Source organism: Echinops telfairi, unplaced genomic scaffold (assembly GCF_000313985.2).
Source record: "Echinops telfairi isolate 266 unplaced genomic scaffold, ASM31398v2 ScPeMD7_23;HRSCAF=83, whole genome shotgun sequence".
Classification (NCBI taxonomy): Eukaryota; Metazoa; Chordata; class Mammalia; order Afrosoricida; family Tenrecidae; genus Echinops; species Echinops telfairi.
In genome coordinates this window covers 38,232,373-38,244,666 of record NW_022103920.1, presented here as the reverse complement: position 1 = coordinate 38,244,666, position 12,294 = coordinate 38,232,373, and the positions used below count along the sequence as shown (strand labels likewise).

General features: G+C 40.7%; 1 protein-coding gene across 1 annotated transcript in view; it reads left to right on the top strand.

Moving 5' to 3' along the window:
• The window catches only part of LOC101659830 (B cell receptor associated protein 29), a 74,808-nt gene extending 66,869 nt beyond the window's left edge, over positions 1-7,939 (top strand). The window contains exons 7-8 of the mRNA XM_045288892.1: positions 1,047-1,147; positions 7,583-7,939. Of these exons, the coding sequence (XP_045144827.1) occupies positions 1,047-1,147; positions 7,583-7,618 (137 nt within the window). The 3' untranslated portion in view covers positions 7,619-7,939. The remainder of the gene's footprint in view (positions 1-1,046; positions 1,148-7,582) is intronic.
• The last annotated feature ends 4,355 nt before the right edge of the window (positions 7,940-12,294 follow it).

Here is a 12,294-nt window from a genome sequence, read left to right as displayed (position 1 = left end):
AGAGGGAGCTTGGGCTTTCATCTGTTCCAGATTAAAGAAAACAAAAGAGACCTGATAACTCATTGTCGAATGAGGAGGCTTCACAAGTTCATAGAAACGTAGAATTAAAGCACAATGGAATTTAACACAACCATTTTGAAGCCCCTTGTATGTCATCTAGACTGGATGTTAGTTAGACTAGAAGGGGGGAAAAATACTTTAAAAAACCTAATTGAGGGCAGTTCACATGTGGCCGCCAAGATGTTCCCCAAGAACAATCCCAAGTACCCTCGATCCCGCTGACTACGATGTATGTTGGAGACCCAGCCCGCGCCAGTTGAGCGGCGCCATAAGATCCCGGCTTAAACAGGAGTATCTGCTTCAGTACATCAACCCCAACCGCCTAGGGCCCATCGAAGATGCTGCCTTGGCTATTCGGACCTCTGCTAGATCAGCAAATATCTAGCCCGATTTCCAGCCTGCTCCCAAGAACTCACTCACAGGGGCTGTGCTTGGCATTGGACCCCTGGTGTTCTCGTATTAGGTTTTTAAAACTGACAGAGACAAGAAAGAAAAACTTACCAGGAATCAAAATTGGATCAAACATTTAACATCTCATATTAAGCTTGGCGATAATGACTGTGTATTCTTGCTTAAATAAATCTTTTTTTAACCATTAAAAAAATCTAATTGAGATGCTTGCCAAAATTAAATACGGATGATAGATAAAGTATTGTATTTGTACTAAGTTCCCTGAATTTGATAACTCTATTGTGGTTGCATTGTGTTTGTTCCTAGGAAATAACATAGTGATGTATTAAGGAGTAAAAGAGAGTGATATCTGGAATTTATTATCTAATGGTCCAAGAAAATAGGTGTGTGTGTGTGTGTGTGTGTGTGAGCGAGTGAGTGTGAGAAGAGAATATGGTAACTCAAATGGAGCACAATATGAACCATTGGTAGATTTGACTAAAAGGGTCTTCTGATTTAAATTCTTGCAAGTTTTCGGTAAAGGTAAAGTTGTTATCAAATAAAATTTAAAAATCAGTTTGTTTGCTGTTTTCTAGCCCTTTCTAAGGCACAAAATGATGTGATGGCCATGAAGATGCAATCGGAGAGACTCTCCAAAGAATATGACCGGCTCCTGAAAGAGCGTTCAGAACTTCAGGTGGGGACCACCTTCACTCTTGGCTCTTACCTATCTTCAGATGTTAATTATTTACATCAATTGCTCAGGAGATTTGCCCTTTTAAAATTAGAAGCTGTACTTTTGGCTTTCTTAAATAATCAGAGAAGTCAGAAAACTAGAGGCTAAAGATTAGGACTTACATGGAAATGAAGATAATCATAACATAAAGAGCTGCTGACACCCTAACTCAGCATTCCAGTTGAGTTTTAAACAAAAATAGAGTCACTCAACACACAAAAATATGGAGTCACAAAATGGCAACATGTATGTCATAGTCATGCTGAAAAATGCCCCAAATTGATAAGGCACTACTCCTGTCTGATGTTTTAGTCATGTTAGAAGAAATCGATGGCATCTACACATTTGGTTTTCCTTGAGAGGCAGCTTTCAAGATGCACATGACAACTGTGTGCTGTTAAAGCCAGGATTTAAATCTCAGCTCCCTCACCTGTAAAGTCAAGCACCAGGGGTTTCTTTTCCCCCCTCCAGTCCTGATGGGGCAGTAGTTACACATTAGAATGCTAAGCACAAGGTCAGCAGTTCAATGCCACCAGTCAATCCGTAGGAGCAACACAAAGCTTTCTCCTCTTATAAAGAGATATAGTCTCAGCAACCCATAGGGGCAGTTTTTTGCTGTCCTATAGGGTCACTATGAGTCATAATTGATTCACTGGCAGTGAGTTTGGCTTTGATAGTCTAGCAAGAGTTCCCTTCATTCACATTGAGCTCCTTGGCTCCCCTCTGCTTCCAACTGCCAGCCCCTAATCTGAAATCACTTCCCATCCACACATACCTGTGAGAAAAAGTTGGAGGAACTGGAGGGACCCACGTTCTTGGTAAGAGGGATGGGGCGAAGTAGACCATTCCAGAGGCAGCCTTGTCTTTCCATCCCAGATCCTTGCCAGGGTGAGGAACTGTATGCGCTTTTGCACTCAGGTTGGATTGGTTCTCAGAATTTGGCAGCCATTAATAGTTTTTAGAGAGGAACCCTGGTTATGTAATGGGCTACAAATTGAGCTACTAAACCCAAAGTCAGTGGTTCAAACCCACAAGTTGATCAGAGGGAAAAAGATGAGCTATACTCTTGTAAAGATTTAAAGCCTCCTACATTCAAAGGGGCATTTCTACTCTGTCCTGTGAGAGTCACTGTGAGTTGGGATTGACTCAATAACAGCGCCTTTGTGTTTTTATAGTTTTCAGTGAGATTTTGTTTTGTTTTCTTTTTTAAGCAATCACAGTCTGCAGTCATTTCACAATAGTAGGAGCCCTAGTCCCAGGACCCATTTCCCTACAATAATCATTGCATCGCCAGGGTCGAGCACTGTGCCTGCCATGAGCCATGGGCGCAGGCACTCTGCTTCTCCTTTGGAGTCACAGAGACCTGGAATAACTATGCTTGGCCCCGTATTAACTGTGGGGTGCCACACAGATTACATCAGCCCTCTGGTCATCTGTAAAATGGGAACAATAATGATGCCTCATGCCCTGAGTTGTGGGAATTAAATAAACTGCATCGGTTGCTCAGCATGGTGCCTTGATGGCAGTGCACACTCAAGAAGTAGTTGCTGTTGTTTTCATCGTCGTCATTATTCCCAATGTCACTTTCTCTGTAGAAATTTACACTGCAAGAGTGACTTATCCTCAAGCAAAGTGTGTAAATAGCTAAGTCCTAACAGACATACTTGTGCAGCCATTGAGGCAGACTTAAACTATTTCGAATGTGAGAAAGGAAAACACTCACACGGATCAGGAAAGGATGATGCTCGATAATTTGTTAAAGCCCAAGTGAGGAAAGAAGTCAGATCCTCTCTCAGACTCTGTAACAAAAGAATTCCAGAAAGATGGAAAAGGTCAAGTCTCTAAAGCAAATGTGGATAAAGCTGTGTTTGATTTTAGGAGAGAGAAGGCCTTTCTAAAGAAAGCCAGAAGAAAACGGCCTTAAGGGAAAATGATGATGGGTTTAACACCATGAAAAATTTAGCCAATTTTGCGTTAAAATAAAAGACTTAAAAGGCAAAAAGAAGAAGAAGAAGAAGGACTTATCCTCAGTGTAGCCACTTTGGCCTTCATTTGGAACCTGTCACATTGCAGTCCAAAGCACATTTATACGCTGACCTTCCCTGTTGGGCTGCATGCTCATTTGACCTGCTGCAAAAACAGCAAGAAACCTCAGGAAGGTGTAGACCCTGTGTGTGCCAATTGCAGGGCACTGAGGACCCAGTCCCATGGGCTGAGATTTTCAGAAAGACTAGACCCTTTCCTCATATCTAAAATAAGGGGACTTCAAAAAATCCATTTACCACAAACTTTTTGTAGCCCCCTTGAGAAATCCGGAAATTGATCACGTGCTATAAGGACATGATGGGAGTTACTCATTTACTGGCATCTTTCAGGATCCACCATGGGAAGTGAAGAAAGCATCTCAGAGGCCTCTGACCTCAGAAATTGGACAGCTTTCTCCCATTTGTCAGCTCAAAGTATCTCCACAGGATGAGTGTCCTTCCAGTGGACTTACCAACCGAAAAACCCAAACTCATTGCCATCAGGTTGATTCCAACTCAGCAGCTGCTGTGGGTTTTCGAGACCATACCTCTTTACAGAAAGCCTCGTCTTTATCCCTCAAAGTAGCCGGTGGTTCCAAACTGCTGACCTTGCAGTTAACCACCCACCGGGTAACCACTGTGCCGCCGGGACCCCTCATGGACTTTGCTAAGATTTCAGAATTGTTTAATTCCCTGAATGGATACAGGAGGCACAGAGATACTCCCCAGATTTCATTGGCAAGTAGCCAATGCTGAATGCCTCCACTGTCCCTCAAGAACACGTGTAACAGTGAGATTCACTCAAGCCAAGTCCTTAACCCCCACTTCCAAAAGCTTGTTGCTTACGCATTCTTGGTAAAGAATTGAAATCTTTTTAAGAGTAATTCCTTCCCCAAAAAAGTAGTTTCTATACCAGTTTCATTGAAGAAAGAAGGTCCTATCCCTGACTATTGGGCCTTGCTCACTATCGCACTGCATCTCACTTCTGCTTCCATCTTCCATTCCAGGTTATTGAAATCATTTAATGTCCTTTGTGGAGTGTGTGTTATGGACCAAGCTCTTGACTGATAGCTTCCAATCTGTTACTTGTTTATTTTTACATAGCAATCCATTAACTGAGTATTTTAATACCCATATTTTATAATTGAGGAAACTGGGGCACAGTTTACTCAAAGTCACTAAGCTAGAAAGTGACAGGGTTCAAAGCTGTGACTTAAATTAGGAGATCTTTCTCTCGAAACTCTGTCATTAGTCGCTGTGATCTTGGCTTTTGCTTGTTACTGGACTATATATTGTTGAAGTCATTCTCCTGCCACCTCTGCTCCACTTTGTAGTTAGGGAGCTCTATTTCCCAGGCTCTCTTAATTTGTGGGCAGATTCAACCAATGGGTAGGCTCCTCACTTTCTGAACCTTATTTGAGAAAAAAAAAGTAAATGTAGATCATCTGTGCTAAAAGCCATATCTGGTTTTTTTTTAATGAGTTTTACTTTTAGTGTGAAACCTATAATAGTAATACAATTATATCGTTAGTTCCTAAGGATATACTTAATAGTGTTATCAAGTTGAGCACTTGAAATCATCATACAATAAAAGACTGCTCAATGTACACATGTGCTTGACACAATGGATAGTTGGATGGATTGTGATAAGAGTTTTACGAGCCCCCAATAAAATGATGTAAAGAAAAAAAGACTTCAAATAAAAGGGGGTGCAAAGGCAGAGTAGGAGAAAGAGGTTTCTTTACTGTAAACACTTGTCGCTTTGCATTTTTAAAATCCACTTGGATCTCCCCAGGTGGCCCCTTTCTGTTTGAGGGACTTAGTAAATATGAGAAAGCAGACCCTCTAAATATGTAGTCTTTGCCTTTCCTATTTGCCGGGCTCGATTCTGAACGAGAAAGCAAACTCACTAGACGTTAGTGGCAGCACAAACTCATCATCACCTGCCAATTTTTAAGTTTCATTTTGCAAAACCCACCCTCCACTTAAGGGACTGGCCCATAATAGCAACTCCTTTAAAGCTTTGGTTTTTATCTACAGTGGCAAGATACATGTTTATGTATAGCATGTGAAAATGGTGCCTTATCGCTCAATTCTGTCTGCCTATTTGGTTCTTAAAATTGTTATTCAAGCTACCCCGAAAGCATTAATGCCCAGCCTGAGAATGACGTTGATGAACTTCTTGTATAAAGCAATAACACTATTTTAGGATATTTCTTTTTTTGATGTAGACAGTTGCCTTTTCGTCCAAGTGATCTTTATTTTTTATTGTAAAATATACACAAAATATAAAATTCACCCTTTTTAAGCATCTCCAAGCGTACAGTCCAGTGGCATTAATCACACTCCCAATTTTGTGCAACCATTACCATTTGCTTACAACACTTTGTCATCACCCCAAACAGAAACTCCGTACCCTTTGAACAGTAATTCCCCCTTGCCCCTCCCCCAGCCATGGCAAGCACTGGTCTGCTTTCTAATTCTCTGCACTTGCCTGTTCTAGATAGTTTATATCAAATGGACTATACAATTTTTATGCTTTTATATCTGACTTATTTCACTTGGCATAGTATTTTCAGAGTTCATCCATAATGTAACATATATTAGAACTTCATCTTTTGCCAATGACTGAATGGTATGTATAGTCCATTTTGTGCATCCGTTCTCTGTTGCTGGATGGACAGTCGGCTGTTTCCACCCAAGTGGAAGAGCGCTGCAGTGAAGCAAACATCTGTTAGAGTCCCTGTTCTAAATTCTCTTAGGTATATGACATCTGGGTTACTTAGTAATTCTGTATTTACCTTTTTGGGAAACCACCTAACTATTTATAGTAGTGGTTGCACAATCTTACATTCTCACCAACAATGGGCAGACGTTCCCATTCCTTCACATTCTTATCAAACAACCCCTGTCGCTTTTCATGTTTTTGTTATTGTTGTTTTAATAACAGCCATTCCAGCAGTTGTGGTATTTTATTTCATTATGGGCATTTCCCTCCAGTTCTAGTATATCGTAGTCATCTTGATAACACTATCAGTGATGGATATAATTTGAGAAGCCAGTTTTACTGGCAAGTGTCTTAAAGACTAAAAACATTGGGTTTATTTGATATTTTGGCTTTATTTCCATTCATTCTTCCCTTGCCAAAAGCCCCAATTAGGGTTGCAGTGGGACGTTATTAGAAAGTTTCTTTTCCTGGTGTAACCTATGAAAGTCATACTAAAGCGGGGGGAAGTGAACTTTTCATGATTGTTATATATTTTTGCTTCTACATATTACCAAGCAAAACTCTCTCAAGCCATAATTTCACATTTCATTAATCATAATAATTACACAAAAGGGAGAATTTTTTCTTAGTGTATGTAGTGGATTTTTAGTGTATGTAGTGAATTACTTTATATGGCCCTTCTAGCCATTCGTCACAAAATGATTAGGTGAAATTGTGAAAATAAGACACTTCTGGCCCAGCAAAAGGATAACATACTAATACTATAGATAATGTACATAGAAGCCCGTGGAGGTGGACCATGCGAATAAAGTATAGGGAGCCCTAATGAGGTGGTCAGTCTTATTTCCAAACCCAGTGGCCCAGTCCCAGAAGCGAAGAGAGGGCATCTCACTACTTAGAATGGAGCAGAGCCTTTGCATCCAGGTTCCCTGTCCTGAGGCCCTCCTAGACCCAGGGGGAGTGGCAGGGGAACGAGAGATTAGATAGGTAGCTGCATGTAACTTCACAGGCAATGAGAAGTGGCTGCAAGCAGTAGGAGCAGAAGCAGGAGACAGAGCACGACAGCACAGAGGGCTTCCCAGTGCAGGGACTGAGCCGGCTCCAGTGGGCCTGCCACACCACCCATGGAGAGTTAAGCAGCTTTGGGCAAGAGGAGGCTTATGAGTAAAGCTAAAGAGCTTTGTAACACTTACCCACGCAGGACAGAGGCAGGACCAAGAAGCAGAGGGCTGAGAAAGCCCTTTCTACAGACATAGGCATAGACTGTAGAGAAACTGTCTTTACTAAAGAACTCTATCTTGAGTCATTTCTGATTCTGAATTTTATAAACTATTATTTAATAAACCCTGTCACTGTGATTATGGCCTGAGTTCTGTCCGGCATTGCAACAAATTATCAAATCCAGAAGAGAAAGAGAAACAGTTTTGGAAAAGGTACTGATTTGGGAATTGGTAACAGGATCTGAGGATGGAGGCATGTCTGACTTCCACTTCATAAGAGTCATCAGCCTCATGCTGATAATTCTCCTCCCCCTTAGGAAGTTAGAGATCTGATGGCATCGTGCCATTTCTACAAAAAGAATCCTGTATTTTTAAATGTTTCTTAATCTTTGACATAACTACTTAATTTTTTTTTTCCTTGCAGGATCATGTAGGAAAAGGCATTAAGAAAGTCCTGTGAACTTTATGAAAGAAGGAAGATGTACTACACCGGGTCGAGATAATTAATTTGTTATCATGTTAGGTTTGATGAAATTTACATTTCAGTTCAGCAAAGTGCACTGACACTGCATGATCAGCCAGTGATTTCTTTAATGCCACACATAGGCTGTATTATAGTCCCATTGTCACAGTATTTGATGATGTCTCAGATATAAAGTCTATGTTCTAGCTCTTAAGAAAAACAAGAACATGTAAACATAGTTACATATTGATAGCAACACTGGTGTATAGTGGCTGTTTACAAATAAAAATTCATTAGCCAATTACTTCCAAAATTAAATTTTTAAGTTGTATGAAATCATTAATTAGCTTGGAAACTTTGATGATTCTTCAATAATAATAGTAATCTTAGTCAGATGATGTTTAGCAATAGTATTCAGTATCACCAAATGTATTCACAGATTAAGTAAAAGGATAAAGTGTCAGAATTATCCATTGCATTTATAAGAAAGAGTCAAAAAGAACAAACAACAATGACCTGGCCTTCCTTATTTTTTGTTTAATCTATTTTTGTTTAATCTATAAACTATGGTTTATTCTTATAAGACAGCTATATTGATAACAGTATTTTTGTTACTGAGTTTCTGCACTTGTTTGACTGCTTTGTTTTTTGGCACTTGTGATATTAGTATAATTAGCAAGCACTCTAACTTTTCAGATACAATAATTATGTTTACACATATTTGTATAACTACTGAAGCACTGAACTGGGCTTGCTTTTACAAGAGAATGGATCTTGATTTCAAAAGTATATCAGAAATCCCCTCCCCCAATAATCAAAGAGCAGTGGTTCCCATGGCTGTGAGAATTGTTCATTTTACATTCATTACCTCAAATATTCAGTTGCTGGATTCACAGTGTCTCTGAGATGTTTCTATTTCTGAAAGCTAAATATTAAAGCTATTTTTCCATTCAAATACTCATTTAGTATCTCCTTTAAAAGATGGTAATTATTGTCATATTAATATAATTGAGGTTACTCCAATAATTTTTTAATCATTTTATTAGGGGCTCATACAACTCTACTCCAATATTTAGACGAAAGTCACCTTGTCTCAAAAGATCGAAATATAAAAGGAAGTGGAAAATAACTACTGGAGTTTTATTTTTCTGGTCCTTGTTTCACTCTTGTTTATTATAATTTAGCACCAACTTCACACATTTCAGATTTTTTTTTTCAGTGTAAAGTGTTTGAAATGAGCAAGTACATGTGAATTCTATTTCAGAGAAAAGTCAGGAGTGACTGCTAGAAAGCAGAGATGCCGGAGACATTTAACAGGAGTAAGCAATGGGCGTTAGACCATATGGACTGAGAGCGCTATACATAACAAGACGAGGGAGTGCTGAAAGGGGTACAAAATGAACAAATGACAGCCCAGCGTGCAGACTTTGAAATATCGGATGGATACATATACAGCTCTTGAGAGTATGCAATCCTGGCCTGTTGTATGGAAATCAAGTCTAATGACAGAACATAGGGAAAAGTAAAACACATATAGTTTTAGAATTGGCAAAACTAAAATCTAGTTCTGGCCTCACCACCTGCTTAGCCATGCAATCTCAAGAAACTAATTCAAACTGGGTGGGCCTCCATTTCCTTATGTTCAAACTGGGGACGGTAAAATTTATGTCAAGGTGATTCTGTGGACCAAATAAGAAAGTACCATGATTCTAAAGTTGTTCAAGCTGTCCAGCAAAGGGGAGGTCATGGAGCATGAGGACATGAAAGGCTCCCCAAAGAACTTGAACATGGACATTTAACCCTTTCACAACCAAGTGATTTTTGTGTTCTTTAGATTCACTAAAGACTAAGGTAATAAATATGTGGAAGACAAAGACCCCACTGGATTCTAGAGGTAGGACACTGGAGAGGCCCAAGGGGAAAAAAAGTCATTTGTTGGTAGCAAATTTATTCTGTTGTCTGAACCTTGTGGAAACATGGGGTTACACTGACAAGTACCCTGAAAGGGCAGCAGCACATAATTATTGGGAGTCCCCTCCTTCTCAGTGCTGCATTCTTGGCTTCACCTTCTAGATGCCTTGGAAAGTACAAGTTGTCCAACCTGTTGGAGTCCTATGTCATTTGGCACCCTGCGTGCTCCTGCCTTGTCTTTCACGAGAAAGTGGGTTCTTCCGATGCTTTTGATTTCCCTTGCCCTGCTGTTAAACTTGACGATGTTTATAAAAATTAGCATAACGTGCCTATGAAAAAACAGTCGGGTGGGTGGTAGTGGCTGGCAATCAAACACAAGGTGCTCATAATTTGCTTAAACGTACAGTATTTAACCTGAAAATAAGTTGCTCACTTGAAAATTATATCATCACCAGAGCCGCACCTTAAAAATGGCACATAGGGACTTGTAACAACACTCACAGAGCTCACCTTTCGGTACAAGAGCACCCCAAAAGGCAAAAGGCGGCATCCCCTCATTCAGTGTCATCTAAAGGCTGAGATTGGTGCTACCAAGGGTTCCTTTAGTCACAAGCAGTAGTTTGTCACCACCAGTTTGCTTCCTGAGACACAAGAAAAGCCAACCATGTAAGTGGGCTACCCATGTCCCATTGGTCGTGAAATGTCAACCCTCTCAATCGTGTCAACCTGTAATCTGAGGCCTCCAATATTACAGACATTTTCCCTAAGTAACAGTATTTGCTAAACAGTAAATATCACCAATTCTTAGCCAGAGTTTGAACCAGGGAGTTCGGATCCAGGGTTTGTGCCCTTCACCACTATCCGAACTCTCTCCGACTGTTGGTTCTTCCTGTTGCTCTCCTGCCAGTGATGGGTGAGTGTTCTTATCCTCTTTGATTGCTTACATGGAATTTTGGTTTTGTTTCCAAAATCCCTAGTAGCAATTCTGCCTTTGAAGGCCTTGGCTCTAGGATATGACGTTTAAGGAATCCCAGATGCTCACTCTAGTTTGGGCATGAGTTGTCTTGTTACCATCTAGCTCTTTCTCTCCTGGGCCTCAGTGCTGGCAACTGTGTTTCTGCCTGAAGACTCGCAACAAGAATTGACATTGCAGCTGCAACAGTGGGTTCAAACGGAAAGAACAATTGTGAGCATGGTGCAGGGCTGTGTTTCCTTCTCTTGTACACAAGATCACTATGAGTCGGAAGCAACTTGATGGTACCTAATGATGAGTTCCATGCTTGGCTGTTTAGACAAGTACTTTGGAGACTAAGATGCCCAATCTAAAGCCTGGAGTTCAGCTAGCAACTAGAAGATTGTCTCGATGCTGCCAACCTACCTCAGTCTTCAGATGTTACACGTTCTGCTTCCTCGTTGGATCTCTTACTTGCTTTCCTTGGTGGATCTCATATGCATGAATGCACCTGCACCCATTCTCTTGCTCTACTTACGTGCTTGGTCTCTTTTGCATTTCCGTTTCATTGTCGACTTACTGACGCTCCATCTGTGGAGCAGCACAGCTGAGTGGCTCCTGCCCAGCTTCACATACTCCATGCAGCTCAGTGCTTGCTAGCCGGTGTGTAAATAGTATTTTTAGAGCATTGACCTGTAATATCACTGAAGTTTGTCTAAAGTCCATTGAGCCATCCTGAACTTTTTTTCAGTTTTTGTTCTAATTTTCCCGGAAATCTTGAATGTGTTGAATTCTAATTTCTGAAAACGTTATTGTCTCTCTCTCTTTTTTTAAAAATCATTTTATTGGGGGCTGGTACAATTCTTACCACAATCCATACATACATCCATTGTGTCAAGCACATTTATACATTTGTTGCCCTCATCATTCTCAAAACATTTGCTTTCTGCTTGAGCCCTTAATATCAGCTGCTCATTTTTCCCCTCTCCGCTCCACCCTCCCTCGTGAACCCATGATAATTTATAAATTATTATTATTTTGTCGTATCTTAGCACTGTCCGACGTCTCCCTTACCCACTTTTCGGTTGTCCGTCCCCCAGGGAGGAGGTTATATGTAGATCCCTGTAATCGGTTCCCTCTTTCCACCCTACCTTCCCTCCATCCTCCCAGTATTGCCACTCTCACCACTGGTCCTGAAGGGATTATCCGCCCTGGATTCCCTGTGTTTCCAGTTCCCATCTGTACCAGTGTAGATCCTCTGGTCTAGCCAGACTTGCAAGGTAGAATTGGGATCATGACAGTGGGAGGATGCAGCATTTAGGAACTAGAGGAAAGTTATATGTTTCATCGTTGCTACCCTGCACCCTGACTGGCTCGTCTTCTCCCTGCGGTTATGTTCTCTTTTTAACATTATATTGTGATCTGACTGAAAATTTAAACAGCAAGTTGATTTTCCATTCAATAACTCATACATATTATTTTACACTAATTGTAATGGCCACCCGCAGCGCAATTGCCACTTCCTCTGTGTATTTACAGTTGTCATTCATCCTTCTTTCCTGTCTCTTCCTGCCTTCCGAGCTGCATCCCTGGCACATGCTGCCCTTTGGATCTCTTTTGGTTGGTTGTTCTTAAGGAGTACATATGTGTGGTTTTGTTCGTCTTATAAACTGCTCTATTGTTTGGCTAAAAGTTAAGCCAGGGGTGTGTGTCTAGTCCCAGGCTTGCAGGGTGACTCTGGACCATAAATCCTGAGAAAGAAATCTGTTTTCTCATTTTAACAGTTCTTTAATCCACTTACTAAGTGGCA